The sequence below is a fragment of the Priapulus caudatus genome, unplaced genomic scaffold (genome assembly GCF_000485595.1).
Source record: "Priapulus caudatus unplaced genomic scaffold, Priapulus_caudatus-5.0.1 Scaffold96, whole genome shotgun sequence".
In the NCBI taxonomy this organism is placed as follows: domain Eukaryota; kingdom Metazoa; phylum Priapulida; class Priapulimorpha; order Priapulimorphida; family Priapulidae; genus Priapulus; species Priapulus caudatus.
This window is the reverse complement of record NW_014577157.1, coordinates 475,058-495,352: the sequence shown is the minus strand read 5'-3', so window position 1 is coordinate 495,352 and position 20,295 is coordinate 475,058. Positions and strand designations below refer to the sequence as shown.

Sequence of the window (20,295 nt, the reverse complement as noted above, 5' to 3'; positions counted from 1 at the left end):
GGTAAGGTTGCATGCATATGCGCATTGAAATGCCTTTTTTGTGCGGTATAATGGGTGTTTCTTGTGTATATACATATATATTGCCTGCATATCATTATGATTTGCGAAATCCGTCTCATTTGTACGCTTCAATTTGTCATTTGTCGCGAAATGAAGACCGCATATTTTCCAAACGCCTGTCCATTCAAGAGCTGACACATTCAATAATATTGCCAATGATTTGACAACCCAACTCATTATAGATCGGCTCACATGCTGACTAACTATGCTGGCCGAATAAAGCTTTGCGACATCAGGTTTGTAAGCTGTTGCTTAATTACCATGACTATCGGTAGTAGCAGTAAAATATACAATTACTGTGTAGTGGTGCCGTGTTTTTGGTATTATTACTGGCGCTGATGTTCTTTTTCTTCTATATATTATTATTATTATTATTAAAGTCAATAGTTGGCAATATGGCTGCTTCTTTATTAACTGTTGACAACCTGGCTTCTGTAGGTGATCAATTTTCCATAATTTACATTGCTGACTAAATCAATCAACAAGTAAGTCAATGCATTGTGAATTACAAGTCTACTTTGATTAAATTTGCAAAGCTAAATTGTCATTTCGCATTTTCCACCTTTTCGCTATAGCAAAATAATTCTGATAAAAAAATGCAATAAAGTGAATGTGACATATATTGTAACGTTGCATTGTGAAATGCCATTTGGAATGTCCATTTTGATTACATTTTGCTGTGAGTTTTTGTTTCATTTTGATTTCATCGTATCTTTTCACTTTTTGATAGGAGAAAAACATTTTACGCAAAAAACTGTTGGCTAATATTACATGCCAACGGGATTATGCTTGCGAGAATGTGTATGCAGATATATGTTTGCTGCATTGCAAGTAAAACCTCAGAAAACGGTGTGCACGGGTACAAAGGCATTTTCAGCTCGCTCCCCTCGCTCTCGCCATGGAAACTAACCATAACCTGTCTAGATATGTATTGTAGCAGTGAAATTGCTCCGTTTCTATAGCTTCTGATAATATTATCTCGAGGCAGAAAGCTAAATTGACTAATGCAAAATTAATGGAAGACATACTATTGATTCACTCTGACATTCAAACATTGTTGGCTAAGATGGATCAGCAGTAAGCCTTGTGTAGACAAGTCAGTAGTGCTCAGCCGTTGCCTCATGCAATATAACGATGTAATTCTGAGATAAAATGCAATTGATCAGATTCCAATAAAAAGGTCACGAGAATATGCAAATGGCACTATATATATATAGTACAATAAGAGGTGAAATACTGTTTCATTCAATTCGCATACCGTCCATTTTATATGCAATTCAATAAAAATGCACACTGCATGACAGTAAAATAACATTTATGAATAATTAAAGTGCCTACATTCATTTGCACAATTTGATGCTTACTTTTTTTCATTTTCGACTTTTATTAGCCGTGACGTTTTTAAATGCATAAAACATCTTATTTATTATTCTGAAGTTAATGGAAATGCTTTGGGGAATTGCTACATGCAATCAATTTGAAGACGTTATTTCTTTATATATATAATAAGTCCTTATTTGTGGTCGCATTATAGTATACGTGTAATCCAGAAATCTCATTACGCGCTATACGATTTATGCGGTGATGGCGCAGTAACATTTTTGATGGCACGAAGAGGGTATATCTGTCGTTCGTCCACGCGAGAGACGTGCATGCATGCTACATTAATTTTCTGTCGCGGATTCCGAGAGGTCTTTTCCTGTAACATCTTAACATTTCAGGTGGTGAGCTATCCTGCCCCCCCCCCCACGGTCCTTAGCACAGTTAGAACTCTTTAGTCCAGCCAGCCTGCTAATAAAGCATAATGCGTAAAATTGCGCCTAAATGCGTAAGTTAATGCTAATACATTAGTGCCGGGCCACAGGAAATGCCGGACTACAAAACTTGCACCCCAACAAACGCCTATGTAAACATACGCCTAAGCTAAGCCCACCACGCCTCGCCCGAGGTCATTCTGCATATTGATATGTCGTGAAAGGTAGAATATAAGCCGAGAATAATTCAATCGTGAATGCTGCGGGAATTACATTTCCACTTTTATCGTGTATCTGTAATAGAAAGCTTAAAGGACGGGTTCAAAAAACGGACCAGAGGCGAGTAGTCGGACCCACAGACGACTACCCGTCTAAAGACTGTACTCACGCTATAGCCTCTCTCTCCCGCCGGGAAGGGAGAGCGTACGGAGCCCGGATCAGCGGGCTATTGTAGCATCGCTGATAGGGGGCCTGTGTTTGGCACGTGCCGACGCGCACTGTCTCTACCTGCGCACCCTGCCCCGCGTGGGAACCGCAGCCAGACTGCTCGCGTCACTACAATTACACAGTAGAATGAGGCGACCGTCGTACGTGCTGTAATTACCGTGCACGCGGGTCGCCGCCGCCGTGAGTCTCCTTCCGATTTGGACGGACAGAGCGCGTGCTTCTCCTTTACAGATTAGAGTCATTGTTGGTTTGTTGATGTTCGATTGCCGAGGGGAGAGAAGAGGCCGGTTCCGGCTCCCCCTCTGGAGACTAGTGGCGCTATATATGGAGCAATGTAAGCTTTCGGATCTCGCGGAAAAGGGGTGGGGGGTATCTTTCACCAGCTGGAAAAACACGGGTTTTTCGCCGGCTAAGGAGGAAAAAACAATTATTATACAGAGGCATATAGCGTCCATTAGCGGCCCTGGGACCTTTGCGTTGACACAGTATTCGAATACATCATGCCATCGAGAGTAGCGATGCGGCGAGAGCTTTAGTGTGCGAGGCGCATGGTTATTATGGGCAAAGACATCAGTGAAAGAGCCCCCACCACCACCCCCACCACCCATCATCTGTCAACATTAGGGCACATGTAAGATATGTCTACATATTATGGCCGAATCGATATCATCTATTCATTTCCATGCGCACATTTCGGTCAGCGGCCGGGTGCCGGAAAATCAATGCTCTGTGGCAGGGGGAGAGCGTGGTAAGGGCTCGTGAAAAGGTTTTTACCCACTTGTGAGCGTTTACCCGTGTTGCTCGGGGTAATTTATCATGGCAAGCTCATTGAGAGTGAGGATCTCTCATGTGCGGCGCAGGATATACACTCGGAATCGGTGCGCATTTGTGTCGAAGCTGTAGGAGGTTTGAGAGGTGACCAGAGGTTCGAGAAACAAGAATTCGCCCGCAATAGAAAATCGATGCTCGTCGGTGCGAGCAGGCCAGTCAAATCTAGTTGAACACGGGAACATGTTTAAGTGTGAACGTGTGTCGGTGTTATGTGTTGCTGGCAAATTTGGAGGTCGCTTTTGTGAACTGTACCTAATATCGTTTCCCCCGTTGTATCGCCGATCAGAATTGCAGCCTTTGTTGTTGCGAACCTTCAGCCTACATTGGTAACCATACTGAGTGGTCGGCTGGCGAATGTTGGTGCAACATTGCTTTACAATTCAGCTCTGACTCAGTTAATTTTCTCAGCAGAATGGCCGAGTGCTTTTGTGTGTGCACTTTTTATGACAGAAATCGATTTCTCGGCTAACAATGTCTTTAAAAGGGTGAAATGCCTAAAATGTTAAATGGTTAGGCATCACATTCGTTGTAGCATTGTTGTGACACCATCTGTGTCAACACGAGTATGGTTTCGTCATATCTGTTATAGAAGATTAGAAAGACGGGGATGTGTCGTGTAGCTAAGAACCTACGTAATTACTTTCGTGTTTTTTAGATGGTCGTGGCCTATCTACGAATAGCCTCACCCTTCAAATCCGCCACTATACTATTCTCAATCATGCTCGTTTCTAATAAATTGACTACTGCGCCGTCATTATCTGCATGAGCCTAATTGAATGAAGGATATTTGTAGCTGTAGCATGGGTAAGTAGGGCACATTGTATATTTGTCTGTGCGCGCGCGTGCGTGTGTTTGTGTGTGTGTGTGTGCGCGCGCGTGCGTGCGTACGTGCGTGTGTGCGCGCGTGCGTACGTATGCGGGTGTGTATACTTTATTGTCGATAAGGAATATGCTTGATTCAGATTGACGAATATGTGCTATGTGTAGGAGAAGTCTAGCAACAGCAGGTGTTGTGTGTGTGTGGTGTGTGTGTGTGTGGTGTGCGTGCGGTCGTGCCGTGCGTGCGTGCGCGGTGCTTGCTGGCGCGTGCGTCGTGCGTGCGGCAAGCAGTGCGTGCGAGCGTGCGTTGCGAGCGCGCGTGCGTCGATTGTGCCGTCTGCGTGTGCGTGTCCGTGCTGCGACTGTGCCGCGCTGCGCGCTGTGTGACGTGTGCTACTTTGTGCTCCCGACGTGTGTGCGCTGCCGCGCGCGCGCTCGTGTGTGTGTTGTCGGTCTTACACCTAATTCTCCAGTGCTTATCGCGCCAATCCAGCAATGATGAGTTCCTTTTATAACAGTTAAACAGTGGCGGACGTTTTCATGAACCCCTGTTCGAAAAGGAGTTGATTTAATTGATTTAACCAAGTCGAGCGAGCCCCTTATTTTTTTTTTACTGACTCATTGTAAATTTAAATGATGTTAACTGATTGGTTCATCACAGAGTAACTGGCACGAGTGAACTGTGAAGGAAAGCCGCCCCTCCTGTGCTCCGACGTATGATATATATGATCTCTTCGCTCTCTCTCTCTCTCTCTCTCTCCTCTCTCTCTTCTGCTCTCTCTCTCGTCTCTCTCTCCTCTCCTCTCTCTCTCTCTCTCTCTCTCTTTCTTTCTCTCTCTCTCTCTTCTCATCTCTCTCTCTCCTCTTTCTTTCTCTCTCTCGACTCTCTCTCTCTCTCTCTCGTCTCCTCTCTCTCTCTTTTCGCTCTACTCTCTCTCAATCTCTCTCTCGCTCTCTTCTTCCTCTCTCTCTTTCGCTCTCTCTCTCTCTCTCTCTCTCTCTCTCTCTCTCTCTCTGCGTGCGTGCGTGCGTTCGTGCGTGTGGTACGGGCGGGCAGACATGATCCTGCAGACAGTGGGTGAAAACATGTGTGATTAGTCTTAGATCATGCACAATGGCATGTATACTGGAATCATCATTGCGACGGAGAATGGCAGCGCGCGACTACCGGTAGCCGCTCGGTTATCGCTGTCGGTAAACATCGGCTGCGTCATTTTCGCATCAGTTAGAAGTCGTCGCTGATAACGGCTGTCGTGCGAGGAAACGTACCTAGCTGTCGCCTTCTGCCAGCTGTGGCCAGGTGACGATGCTCAGTGCACTGATAAACAAGGTAAACAATGTGCTGTGTGCGTGCGTGCGTGTACGTGCTTGTGTGTATACGTGCGTGCATGTGTGTGAGAGATTGACACACAGAGAGAGAAAGAAATGGGCACGAATTCGCTCTAGGTGGAGGTGGGGGGATCTACGGTCGTGTGTGTACGTTTCTAGTTGCACCTGCAAACGCATCCTATCTATCGTTCAAGTGTGCCACCCCATACAGAAGCTATCGTGCTTATCCTCAACAGGTGTTTAATCCGAAATTAGCAAGCGGTATGTTTGCACATCAGATCTGGCAAGAATCGTAACACCGGGAAGGAGTGGCTAGCCACGACTAAGCCTGTCCATGCGAGATTTGGCATGTTGCGGACCGAGTGGGTCCCCGTCTGGCTCTGTTATAGGACTAACCTATCCGTATAGAATGTGTACGTGCGTTCGTGGTACCGTAGTATGTAGTATGTATGCGTACGTGCTCTTCTGTATACGCGGCCGAGTGAGGCACTGTTAGTCTTGGCGGAGAAACTGAGTCTGGCCGTATATCTGGTTTCACAGTTGTGGTCCTCGTTGTTTGTGATGGTTGGTCGTGCTTTAAGCTAGCGGGCGATTTTCTAAATTATCGCTGATGTGAAAACAGAAAATACATTCGGCTGAAACAGAAGTTATGTGGCTCTCTCGAACGGCTGAGAGCGACGCAGTTAACGTGTTTAACTGCAGTATTACATATCGACGAATTACCACTTGGAAGTGGGAAATAATCTGTAATGGGTAACTTTAAGGGGTGCTAGGAGAACGAAAATGTCAGCTTCGCCGGCTGTCCACTCACAAACGTCGCAAGAACCTGTACGTTGGGCTGGGCAAATCTATTTTCAGTTGGTTCTTCTAGCAGTGCTTTTATTAAGTAATGGAACTCCGTCATCCAGACGTAATTGCGCATGGAAACTGCCTTCTCGTGTTTTGACGTAGTAATTCTTGTCCTTTTCTTAAAATTCTAGGCCATAAATAAAGCTCTCGGAATTACACACTGATTTTAAATTAAGCGTAACGAGCAATTTTATCCAGTTTTATTCTTGCATGTAAGTAATTTTGATGTCCCACGCCCCATTGATCCCACTCCAAACACAGCGTTGGGAAAGTTCATCATTGCGTCAGAGATCTGCCGGAAATTGGCGATGGAATTGATTTCACAAATAAGCCGACTATTATTGTCAATTGAGCACTGACCCGAAGAGTTTTGTAAGTATATAATTTTATAGCGTCGCATAATTTGAACGCATGGTAATAGTCGGCAGGGGAACGCGACATCTAATGGATCGATCATTCATGGGTCCAAGCGGGAATGGTTAGTAGTCAGTAGCCAGCCTACACTGACCATTGTTTGCTCATGTTGATAGTTGCATGCACATGAATTAGGTTAATGAGTTACATTGCCCAATATTGACCCCGCTGTTAATTCGTATCCATGACGCTGTACAATCAAGTGTACTTCGGGGTTGTACAATGTAATACATCCCCTGAGTCTGTGCAATCAAGTGCTGCCCGTTGATGTACTATCTAATACATGCTATGTGGTTGTACATTCAAGTGCGCCTTGGGTTTGCACAATGTAATGCATACGATGTGACTGTACAGGCAAATGTTCCGTGGGATGTAGAAGGTAATACAAACCGTGTGGCTGTACAATCAAGTAAACCCTGGGGTTGTAAAATGTAAGATATGCCATTAGTCTGTGCAATGAAATGTATCCTGCGCTTTTAGGATGTAATACATGTAATGGAGGTGTACATTCAACTGTACCTTGCAGTTGCATCGCGCATCATGTGGCTGCAAAATAATGTTATGTACTGTGTGGTAGCGCAGTGTTCTGTGAGAGTAAATTATATCGTGATATCGTAGAATGCAATAAAGTGCGCCATGCGGGCTTATAATTTAGCTATGCTGTGTGGTAGTGCTCTTCGAGTAGCTGTCCTGAAAATTAACATCATGTGCATCATAGTTTATGTACTATCAAGAGTCCATAATAGAGACATGTATAATCGTCATAGCATCGTGAGACACGGCAACACACGCGCATTATAACTTCTCGTGCATTTTTTAGGAGCCATGCTACGTGCTACAGTGAGTGCACTGATGCATTATCCCCCCCCCCCACCCCAATGACTCACATATCACTTGAAGCATTATTTTCTCAATCGCTGTGCTCGGTCACATATACTAGGATGCCACCCAGCGCTTTTTTTTAATACGCGCCACCATTTCCGAAGATACATGCACCGCATACATGTGTAAGTCAGCTCATTACCTCCGCCCAACAGAGTTGGAGGAGGTTATGTGATCGGTCTCGTGTGTTCGTGTGTTCGTGTGTTAGTGTGTTCGTGTGTTATTGTGTTCGTGTGTTCGCGCGATCGATATTAGCGCGTCGAGTCAAGCCAGCCAGCCAGCCAGCCACAGCCAGCTCCAGCAGCAGCCAGCAGCGAGCGGCGAGCCAGCTCGTAACACATACATGTTACATGGGTATATCGTGGGTTATTCGTGTATTCGTGAGTCGTATGGCCTATGGCGTATGTCGCTGGCGGAGGTATGCACTCTCCGTGAGTGCCCTCTGTCTAGTTTGTTACATGTGCCTGTTCTTCCCAACCACGTGCACTATACATAGTGTCTCGACAGTACAATATATAGTGGTACGTGGTGGGGTAATTCGGTACGTGTTGTGTACAGGCGGGGGGGGCTAGGTTGTGAGGCAAATGAGGCTGGGCTGTGAGGCACAGGGGGCTAGGTAGCTCTAGAACTATAGCCCTTCGGGCCTGTGGCAGAGCGAAGGGCTACAGCTCTAGAGCTAGGGAGCTAGGCTGCGAGGCACTGAGTGCTGCAGTCGCTTGGCCTGGTGTTGTTGTGATTAGCGCGAACGGAGGCAGTTTAGGTAGCCCGGCTGATTGACCCTGTCCCGATGACAAAGCTCGCAATCTGCTAGCAGTTTGCCGCTGCCAGCGCGCAGTTCCCACACTCAAGCCGAGCTGTTGCCGTGCCTGCAGGGTCGAATACATTCATTCATAGGGTTCGGCTGTGTGCAAGTGTGCTGCAGTGCGTGCGTGTGTATTAGCTGTGCACTCCGATAATAGATCTCGTCAGCAAGTAGCATATATACCACGGATAGTATACGCGAGTGCAAGTGTCAGCTGCTTAGGCCGCGTGTGTACATAATACACTAGTAGCTTTCCGTTGTTGGATGTTGTACCCTGGCAGAGAGAGAGAGAGAGAGAGAGAGCATCCTGGGTAGCAGTGCCTGCCTCGCTGTAAGCATTGATTGATCCAGCGCAGCTACACCGGAGCTCATTGAGCAATGAGAACACGGTCGGGAGTGGATGTGCATGCTCTCGTGCATGGTACTAGCGGTTGCAACATTGGATATTTTGGTGAATAAACCCCGTTGCCGTCTGTAGGACATTATTCGATGTTTGCGAGAGCGACTGCTGCATAATCTCGCACGTGTGGTAGAAGGAGCGAGGAACGTCGGACGCGGCGTGTAGATAAGGAAAGTAGAGTCTTGGCGTGCGAGCGCCGGTCTGTCAAACACGCGAACGATCTGCAACGATCTCTCGGTGCGTAACGTAGTAGACTCTGGGACGCTTCGGGAAATTTCGCGCTCTTGCAAGTGACGCGTGGATCGTGATATCACATATCGGACCGCTGCAAAAAGAAGAGCGTCCACGTGCGCGTAGTTGCGTACAGTAGCCGTGTTGGCACTCACACACATTAACCTTGACCTGAAGGTACGCGTACAACTGCGGCGGAGCGAACTCGCCGCGTTTTGTGTTGCGCGAGGAAAGCATCATTGTCGATTTTCGTCGTCTTGCTTTGCGGACCTGCGCGTAGTAGACGTGCGGTGACTCGTAGTACATCGGTTGGCTTTCGCCCGTGCACCTGAGGACATTGACGTCGTGTAGACCAAATTGTTACTATTGAATACCAAATGCACGTCTGCTACCGTTCAGGCCGATTTCTATAGAATTTCACCTTGAGCCGACAGTAAGCTAGTGTAAGTGGTGAGCCACTGTGCCCCGGTACATAGCCTATACACAGTAGCACGCGCGTGCTCGCTGTAGAAGGACACGGGGGTCTTCCTGTGTCTGCGGTCGTAACTCTTTGTTAACGTGAATGACAAAAACAGTAAAGAACTTAAAGAGAACGGTTTTTGCATGGAACGATTAGGTCAGAGCGAAGCTATTGCGTCCGCGTTCGCCTCACCCTCTGAGAACACGTCCGTGAGTCACAGAACACATCTGTCACTTGACTGTAAAAACATTCGTGAGTCACAGAAGATATCGTTTGCAGGACTGTGAGAACGTTCGTGAGTCACAGAAGACATCGGTCACTTAATTGCCTATGAAAACATTCGTGAGTCACAGAAGACATCGTTTACAGGACTGTGAGAACATTCGTGAGTCACAGAAGACATCGTTTACAGGACTGTGAGAACATTCGTGAGTCACGGGATATCGCCTTAATATAGAGAACTTTTTCCAGCCAGAGACGAGATCGCCCACCTAACACAAGCGTCAGAACACGTGGGAGAGACGGAACATATTTTGCACTGCGTCGCCCAGCATCCACGCCGACCAGCCGCGTTGTTAGTTGACCCAGTAAACTTCAATCAGCGACTATACCGGAGAGATTGATTTCTATTCAACTCTGTAACATTGGGCGTTGGTATTGCGTTTGATGTGGACGGTAATAGCATGCGATAATTCTCAGTTCAGATCGTCTCGATAACTTCCATCATGGTTATGAAGCAGGACGTCTTGGCATCTGCCGACAGAGACTTTAGCAACATGGTGAACCAGTACCTTGTTCAGGTAAGCAACGAAAACCTGGGAAAACAAACGGGGCAAGCCATAGCGAGCAAGTATAAAGCTAGATCAATCAAACTAATGGAAAGCAATTTGCAGGCGCGCGTTGTTGTGAAGCGTTTACATGTGCGTTTCGAGTAGTTGTCGACGAGCCGCATGAACAGCTGGGTTTAGAGGCAAGGTTTATTTACTAGCTTCGGTTGCCACGAAAAGGGGCCATCCATGAGAGAGTTCCCAACGAAACGAATGAGTCGAATCGACTGTGCAAACGACTGACTCTAGAGTGCGTGGTCGTGTGTGTTGAATTCGGGACCTCACTGAATATTTCAGTGAGAGTGTGTGCAAGAAGAGCGATGGCTGTTTCCATGTCGAACAGATTATTGGGGTGGACATCGCGCACGGAGGCCCCCATGCGCGCGTGCATTTCATAACGTTGCACCGTGCGTGAATGTATGTGAAGTAGAAGAAGTATGCGTGCGTGTGTGCGTGAATGTACGCGTGCGCGCGTGTGCGTGCTTCCGTATGTGTGTGTGTGTGTGCGTGCGCTCGGTGGCGCTGGCGTTTACCGCTGATGTACTTGCTGACTGCGAGTCGCACACAGACTCGGAGGCAAATGCTAGACCGCGTCTGTTTGGCAGTGAGCCGAAATGTCAAATATCGGGATGACGCAGGGGGGGTTTGTTTGTAATCGCTCGGTAATTGATCACGACTCTCGGCCGCTGGCACCGCATTCTTACGCAGCTCGCTGGGCTAGTGTAAATTTACCGAGCGAAAAACGTATCAGGTCCGGGTCTCGGAGAAAGCAGCAGGACATCGATTTCTTTGCATAGATCATTATTAAGAAGGATTGGTAGAGCTGCATTGCGGGGCGGGTGGTAGCTCTAGAACTATAGCCCTTCGCTCTGCCACAGGCCCATGGCCTGTGCCTGTGGCAGAGCGAAGGGCTATAGTTCTAGAGATAGGCGGGTGGGTGATCGAGAGAAACGGCTAGGATAGCGGTATTATAGTTCTAAAGCACTTGTATTGTATTTTATTGTAATTTTCATGGTTGCGTTGATTATCGGTTATTTCTGTTTGTCCATGTCTGTAATACGCTCGTTAATCTTCTTTTGTATCTGACAGCCATTTGCTTTCTTCTTGCCCCCCGAGCTTAGTGATCCCCTCATATTATGTGTCATCATTTAATTATTGGCTTTTATTGTTGGCAGTCCGGCGACATTACGTGAATTCTCATTGACTCATCATCTGCTTGTTCATCCCCTTGATTCATGTTCATATCGCTCCATCAAATTATGCTCGCAGTCATTGGATGTAGCTATCTGAGTGCGGTGGATCCGGGCGACAATTTGCGGACTATTTGCCTCCGCCATATGCGCCCTTTATGTGTCAGCTTACTGCCACACCCCCGCTGTACATTAGTGGTAAGCTCCATCTCCGTTATTCCCTTGCTATGCATAATACATGTCAATGTTTTCCTCTGTTCTGGTGCTTGCCAGAGCTAATCTCTTGTCATTAATTTTCCTAATTTGTCATTGAAAACCGTGATTCATTACTTGCGTATTGTTCCAGTTCTGTTGATGTGTTATTACGATGGTCGCGTTATTGTGAGGGCAAGCGGGAGTGCTGCCTATGCGTCATGCGCATGCATGCCAGTGGCACTAATAAGATGAAGTAATCAATCTATTCATTTAATAGTGCATCTCGGGCTAATGCAAACACTGTTTACGATAGCTCCCCTGATGCAGGCTAAGTGTGTGTGCGCGCGCGCAGATGAAGAGAGTGGGTGGGGAGAGACACTCGCGAACAAAAATGTACATTAACAGCAGGTGCAGTCTTCTCTGACACGCGCGTGCCAGCAAGTTACCAGTCTCGAGAGAGATTTCAATGTTATTCTTGACGTTTTGCAAACACGCAACGTATCTGTGTGCCCTTGCCGGTATGTTGCAGCTGACACACCTTATTTAATTCCGGCTATATACATTCGCGATTTTACGACCTATAAGAAAATCGTAGCGAACCTCTAAACACGATTATGGCAACAGCAAGGCTCTGCTAAAGTGCTAGCCGTTTGAATGCGTCTGTGTGTTTTCCCCAATTAAAACAACACGTCCAGTCACCTAGTCAGTGTACACACACCTGGTATGTGCGTGCGTGCGTGCGTGCGTGCGTGCGCCCTGGTAGCAGCTAGCATTATAATCGGCCGCGTGGCGTTTGCGGTAGCAAATCGAGAGTAGTTCTACGATATAGAGTCACATCTTTCTCACACGCTTTCCCTCGCCTTCCACCAGCCGCCTATTTTCTCCTTGGTGCGTTACTGCTAATCGTGGCCGCCGCTAGGTAGAGCTTTCTTCGTACGCGTTAACGGTTCCCACAGCACGCTGACGAAGTTCCCCATAACGCTCGGGAGGGGAGGTCACGTTTCTTACGACTTCTTTCACGTTGCCATGCGTGCGCGTTTGCTCGGACACGTGCATATCCGTGTCCTTCTCTTGCCTCGGGACGCTTATCCGCCTCGTCATCAGGGATTAGTGTGTGGGCACATCACGCACTGCCGGCCATGTTTGCTTCCACCCCACCCCCGCCGTGAATGAGTTATGATCTTCTTTGTCGGGCGGATGATTTTAGAAATTCGCGATACACGCCGATGGGAGAGAATATGAAAAGCGAGAATCTGGGGCAACAGGTGGGCTGACTAGCGAGCAGTGCGTGCGGCTGATCCGGGGATTCAGTGAGTTGCTACTATGCTTGGTACATAATATAACTAAAACGAAGTTTGTGTTGGAAGTTCAACGCCAGGGTGAGTGAACAGAAAGAATCAAAAATTCGTGTTGGCGTGGCGCGTTATTAGCTGGTTGATGAATAATTCATCGCGCGTTCGAATGTATGTATTGGTTACGTAATATTTAACACTCCCTAGTGATTATCAGCTATATACAGATTATAATCTCGAGCCGAGGATGTCCGCCCTAATGTGTTTTAATAACAACACTATACATAATTCGTGTTAGACGTGAGCGTTCCAGAAAAGGTCCGTATAGTGAACTCACCTCGCCGGCAAATCCGACCTATGTGTCGAGTTTACCCGCCTGCATGTGGTCGGCCAACTCGGCTCGTGTGTCTAGATCTCCGACTATACATACAGACTGATGATTGAATAATTATTTATTATATGATTATTCTCCACGCATAATAGTTGTTATGTAGTAGTAAAGACTAAAGTTTATTCCCACAAAAATGCTAGGCAGGCGCATGCAGCTACTATAATTTAGAGAACGACTAAAAAAACTTTGCATAAACACTTATATTTATATACAAATACACCTTTTCTCCATGCAAAAGAAGGTTTTCAGTACGTGTATTTGTATTTAAATTATATGCAATAGATTTAACAATAGATTTAGCAATAATAATAATAATAATAATAGACGTTTCGACGTCGGAGCGTGAGATTCATCAAATAAGTTAGCCCGTGAGCCAATCGAGCCGTGCTCCAGGCGGGTAAACTCGCCACGATGCGAGACGATTTGCCGGGTGGGTATGAAAGTGCCCGTGCGAATAGCACAGCGTGATCCCCCGCGATGTGTAATTTAACACATTGATGTTGTTCTTGTTGTGCTTCATCTCCAATAAACACCTGCCATCTGTGAATGCCTTTCACTTCCTTGTGGTGAATCACATGTGAAGTGTATGTAAATACAATTATGATGATACAGAGCTGCAACTGAATCATATTTAGTTGTACACAAGAATTAATATATATATATATGTATATGTTATTGTATATTATATTATGTATGTGTGTATATTATGTAAATTATAGCATGATTGTGAGGGCAATATGAAGTTTTGTAAACCCCGAAAATCAAGTTGTATTGCTCGAGACTGGGAGTAATAATGATTTTCATAGTTCACTAAGCGCCATGTTTCTCTGACAAGCATGCAATAATTGTTTTGTTATGTGTAATTTCAGGAGTAAATAATTAATACTCGGGTAGGGGAGTCTTCCACATTCGTAATCTAGTGAGAGACTACCCTTGGTCTACCTATGATTTGCGTGACACAATTAACATTTAACTCAAACGTTACCTTCAACATCAAATAACTTTCATCCCTAATTGTTTTTTTCGTGCTATATTCTTGTATGCAGGGATATGGAAGGAAATTTACGGATGGATAATGAATTTATGGAATTCGAATAGAATATAGCCATGCAACCAACACGGCTATCATTGAATCACCACTTTGAGCTTTGAACTATCAACAAACAGAGTGAAGTCATTCGGTGGTTTTGCCAGGGAATTTCGTATGGCACAACTGCAAGTTTTTTTGGTCACATTCTAGGTTTTTCGCTCGTTTCACCAGAGCTGATATATATACCGAAGTGATGACGTCACGGTGGCATGACAACGAACCTACTGGTTCTACACAATCATATGCTCTGGTAACATTAACTGCGTGTCGTGTTTTGTACCCGATTGTAACCATCATTCTGAGAGTCATTATTGCAGTTTTTATAGATTTCCAAAGGATGGAAGTGAAAAGATAATTAAAAAAAAAAAAAATTAACAACAAAAAAATGTGAAACTTTTTTTTAATTCATTAAATATTGTAAGATCGACTTGCTACCGATGCTTTACCGCTGTCTGCAGCGCACACACTCCCGCTGTGTTTTACGTACGCACAACATTTTCACGCAGTTAATGTTATGGAGCCAGTGGCTTGTGTAGAACCAGCCCGTACGTTGTCTTGCAACGTGACGCTCACACTTCGGTGGTGTGTGTGTGTGTGTGTGTGTGTGTGTGTGTGCGTGCGTGCGGTGCGTGCGTGCGTCGTGCGTGTGCGCGTTGCGCGGTGTGCGTGTGCGGTGCGGCGACCGCAGCTGGCCGCCATATCGCTGGTCGCTGTGCAGTCGTGCTGCGAAGCGATACCTTTGTGTGTGTCTATAGCACTGGCAGTAATATTTATCCAAAAACTATTCATAAATAAAATAATACGTTGGTACCTCAAGTTCAGGGGTTTTCTGTGCATGTCATCTCATGTGCATGCCTGTCTTTAACATGCCAAAATAAGCAGTGATCAAGTTTGTTCTAGCAGAACATGTCTTGTTTATCAATGTTTACATTCCAGATGTTACATGTTACATACCAGGGTTATATATATTCGTGAGTGCAAACGTCTGACTAAATTTAAAGTTAAAACTGGTCGTTCCGTGTCAAAATACGTGATATATGTGTAAACATCAAAGAACATGGAGTGCATGCGTGTATACAACATATATATGATTGTACCACACATGCACGCCTATTCGCGCACACGGTTGTAGATATACGTACTTATGTACTCAATTTACTTCCGTGTAAACGAATTATTATTTTAAATTATGCTGACTATGAGAGTGAATAATTTCATTAGATTTATTGTGATTGAGCATAGATTAAATTGCATGGAAACTAATATAATTGCCTATGGCAAGATATAGAGGTTGGATTTGAACAAATTAAATAATGTCATGAATAATATGGCAGTGGAATTTAATCACGTGTAGATAAACGTATACACTGAGTATATATTATAGATGTCGTAAATAATACTGCGCTGTGTTTTGCCGTACCGCTGACCTTTCTATAGTTAGCATGGTTATTTCTTGTTTGTTCGTTATACAGGAGTTCTTGATACTGGGGATATAACTCTTACGACATCGCTGAAGGTGTACAAGCTAAATATAGGTTTCAAGAATCACCGTTGGGCATTTTCGTGTTTTGCTTCTGTCGGTGTATACACATGACATGACAGGATGAATCAGCTGCTTCAAAATGTGTATTTTTTTACCAGGCTCATATTTTCTCTGGTGATTGAGGCAGCTTTTATACAACTGAGATGGGGATAGGTTTAAAAGCTGACAAGCAAGGCCATGCATCCGTGTGTATTATATCTGAGTTGTGGATCACATCTGAGTCACGCATATTTGCTGTCATCTTGTTCTGGGCTGGGCCAGCCAATCACTGGCCGGCTTACTGAAGCGATGTAAATTACATTGAATCAACGGCGGCCGATACAGCGAACAGCCTACTGTGATGGATGCGCAACATTTTCTCTTGGACACTAATTTGCGTCAATAGGTGATTTATCGTTCCGATAAATGCAACTTTAATGACCGAATGGAGTGCTCTGTGTAATTCTGATACAGACTTTGTTAGGCAGCAGTCTTGTTGGCGTGTTCGTTGGTCGAGGAAATATTCGATCAAGTGCAGCGTTTAATTGCACTGTGGCTTGAAGATTGATCGGTTTTGCACAGGCATTAATAATTTGCTCTGTGCATCGTCAATACTACGCGAATCATTTCTATTTATGGATCGTTAATATTAAAATGTGTGTTGCGCATGTATATGTCAAGAGCATGAATTATACTAAAACGCATTTTAGCGTACAATCAAATTCATTTGAAGACCATCGAATTTATATAGTTTCTGTGCAATTACTTTATTCGTAAGACTGCGTTCTGATATTTAACTATCTGCATGGAGAAACACACAGCATGTAAACTTCCATTATTAAAGAAGCTCTATAGTCTAATAAACCAAAGATGGTTTGTTACCATATCAATCGACCTTTTATTCTGTCAAATTGAATAAACCTTAAATAATCGTGAAGGAAAATGCGTTTTACTCTGAAATTCATTGTGTGCACTGCTGAGTTGTACGTTTCAAACTACCAGTGTTGCCTAGACTATAATCACGAGTAGTTTGATACCTCCTCCTGCCTTACTCCATCAAAAGAATGGTGAATCGGTCTTGTCCTGAAATATTCTTATTAAATGTGCAGGATCAACAGGAAGGATTTCAGAGGATAGAAATTTTACATTTTCAGTTTTAATTGATCTTTAGAGAGAAAGAAAAAACATTATCATAATCGCAACGCATAGGTATAGTGGTGTTTGATGTTGAGATGTAGCAACTTCAATGGTTTGTCGTATGCAGGTCAAGCGTTCTGGGTCGTATATGCTGTGTCGTTTTTACAATTTCCTTTTAATAGATGTCTGTTTTCTCTGTTTTTCTCTGTTGCCACGGTTATACATTTCGAAACTCGTACGTGCGCAGTAAATTCGTTTCGCTTGCGTGGTGTTGGTTACTAAGCTGGTGAGAAGCGATAATTTGCATTTTGCACCCAGCTTCGTGCGGAATAATAACCATTTCATTTGCTCGTCGCCTGCTGGGCAAATATTGCACCTATTACAGTTTGTAACAATTCTTGAGGTGTCTTTTATGCGCGTGTGTAGTGCTGGATCGGGATTGACATATTTATTACCGGCGCTCACCATAGCTCTGTCATTCAATTGCGCGATCACGTGATCACAGAACGCTCTTGAATGCACCTGCGCTTATGGGCACATTTCTATGGCAGCATCGGTCTGCAGTGTGCAAATACAAATGTGCATTGCTGCGACACAATAATTGTACGTTGTGAATGCTGCTTGGTTGAGCTGTGATGGCGCAGTTCGACATTGCAAAAGTAGATGAGCGATTCGTTGTGTATAATGGAAATGTGCACTGTAGTGACAGCGAAATCATGAACGTTCATTTTGTGGTTTTGTTTCATATTTATTGATGTCGCCATTGTAACTTGCAATAGTTAGAGAGCCTGCAGTGCCGACAAATGTGGGGGACGTGCAGAACGGTGAAAATTGGTTGTACATTTTGGAAGCCAATGATGTAGAAAATCATGTCAAATAAGGGATTGAGAGTGTTGTTAGCTGTTGAGAATTTGTTAGCGTTCCTAGCAATGAAACACGTTGCAATTCACTGACTGAAAATAATAAGTGTGATTTATAAGGTTTCAATTTTCTTAAAACGAACTCCTAGCTTCATCCGTCGTGGTCCAGTAAGGGACATGAAAACATATTTCAGATATTATTGGTTAGGGGCAGTCCTTCGATGGTCTCATTTATTTTAGGTAAGCTGTATATGTCTCAAGCTTTATAACTTCAGTGAAACGTGAATCCGTACACATATTTTCGCTAGAGTTGTGAAAGACGGAAGACAGGCAGTCAGGGAGGCAGGCAGATGGTCGAGCATGCAGTCAGTCAGTTAGACAGACACGGACGGACGGACGGACAGACAGACAGACAGACAGACGGCCAGGCTGACAGAGACAGTAAAACAGGTATAGAGGCAGTTAAAAAAACGAACATATATATGCGAACCATATACATGCGAACATGTGGTATATAAAAGTTATAGCCAGCTGTACCATACCCCAGCAACACACATTTTCGTTATATGCCAAAGCCTCGTAAACGTCAAATAAAACAAAAACGAGTAAATTTTGCTTTCCTGTAAGTTCATTCTACGCGCAGTTGAATTAAGCGTTTCAGACTGACATTGGTGCTTATACTGGTCCACAGTAGCATGATATTGTTTCGTTGCCTAGATGCATCATAACGGCGCCGCTGTGCGCGCCTAAAATGCGGGAAACACATTGTGTGTTATTGACGTTTAGAGGTTCTAACAGAACTAAAACCACGATCACTATGTAGAGGTAGGCTGCTAGATTACGTTTTTGATACATCAGCTTTTTAAAGCGTTATTGGCTTTTTGAGACTGCCAGGTGTGTAATGTATCGCTTAGCCTATCATCTCGAACATTCATCGAGGTAAAAGTTGATACACAGCTGAAAGTAAATTCACACACTGTATCCTCTTTGTATGAATTGTCGGTTTTGGTATAATTTTAAAAAGAAATCGGAACCCATCTGGCAGCAGCCATAAATGTGTCTGATATTCAGGCAGTAGGGGAACTCAACAACGTGCTCCCGTATTTTATAACTCTGCCATAACTTCAATATACCGGCGTTCCCTTCTTATTGAGTGCGTTTATTATCTGCTGCGTGATGCGAGTACAATGTACACGCGCTGTCCGTCATACGTATACACGCGCCTTATAGTCCCGAAATGTCTCATTTATTCGAATGTTAGAGAGTTAGATGTCATCATGTTTGACTATACTTATGTGGCATTTAGGCTTTGCTAAGCCCCCCGTGTAAGTAGCACCTGATGGCCGTCGATTTTCTCCGAAAGCTGGTTAGCAGCTGACAAGTGTGTCAAGTGAGGTTAACCTGGGCACACTGGGAGTACAACCCAGGTGGTGGGGGGAGCTAGGTGACCCAAGACTGTGCTCATTCTGCCATGTGTATACTTGCACAGTTGTGCAAAGTGGTAGAATAACAGCAATCCAGTTATTCCATCCGCGCGACATTCGAGTCCCTGTATGAAAACTGCCATGCAAAACTTCGAAAAATGTCGCTCGAAATTGTAGCTATAACTGCTCGTGCACAGGTCTCCACTATGTAGAACAGTAAACCAATTTGTCGATTTTTATCACGATCCTTGACAAGTGTTTGTTTTTCGTGCACGCAAAGACGCGGGTTGGTAAATTAAACGCAAGTTGTGATACTTGGTTAATGCTTGCGAGCGTTTAAAGTTCACAAGTGCCAGCTGTTTGCATGCGATATGTCTTTTTAACTGGATGTAAATAAACAATGTTGTGGCGCATGGAAAATGCTGGTCTCAGTAGGCCAACCGTGCGCATTAGTGTATCGTGCTGCATACTGCATACTATCTTCAGCACTACGCTGTTACATTTCTATGCATTTATTAACCCAATTGCACTTGGACACAAATGAGGCAGGCGTGACTGAAATGTGTTGCTCTCCGTGCGTGTCTAAAACTTGTGAAGGTTGAAGGCCTCTGAAATCTGACGCACACCCGTGTATATAATATATCACTCTGTCAAATCTAGATATTATAATGGGCATCGCAGAAAATATCAAATGCTCATTTCAGTACTAAATGTGATGAATTTATTATAACTGCAATGGAGTGGGGCGATTCGTGGTATGTCTACGTTCTGCTAAAAATTCAACAGATCCATACTAGTTTACCTTTATATCTTGTTTATATACATATAGTGAGATGTGTTAATAGTCCAAAAGGCCATCAGTTTACTAATGTTTGCTCCATTTATCTTTAAGAGATTGATATGGAAATATGTCATTATATGTAATCCTTATCTTGTTCTACACCTGGCTGTCATGGCTGGGCTGCTTGGTGTTAAGAGCGGATTATCTCTAAAAAATGTGCAGTTTTTGTTCTGTAAAAAATACACCCTTATTGCAGGATATATCCTACACGAATATTATGGCCCACATAATCATCTTACCACGTATGT

General features: G+C 44.5%; 1 protein-coding gene across 7 annotated transcripts in view; it reads left to right on the top strand.

Annotated features, from left to right (window-relative positions):
* LOC106805001 (TOX high mobility group box family member 4-like) overlaps positions 1-20,295 on the top strand; it is a 111,611-nt gene that overhangs the window by 45,332 nt on the left and 45,984 nt on the right. Inside the window, exon 1 of one of the 7 annotated variants that reach the window (XM_014806456.1) lies at positions 5,191-5,241. The exons of 4 other annotated variants lie outside the window; for them this stretch is intronic. In XM_014806456.1, coding sequence (XP_014661942.1) covers positions 5,218-5,241 — 24 coding nt within the window. In that variant the 5' untranslated portion in view covers positions 5,191-5,217. Of the gene's footprint in view, positions 1-5,190; positions 5,242-8,268; positions 10,079-20,295 lie in introns of those variants that run through there. 2 more of the 7 variants (XM_014806454.1, XM_014806452.1) reach the window with 2 other exon arrangements.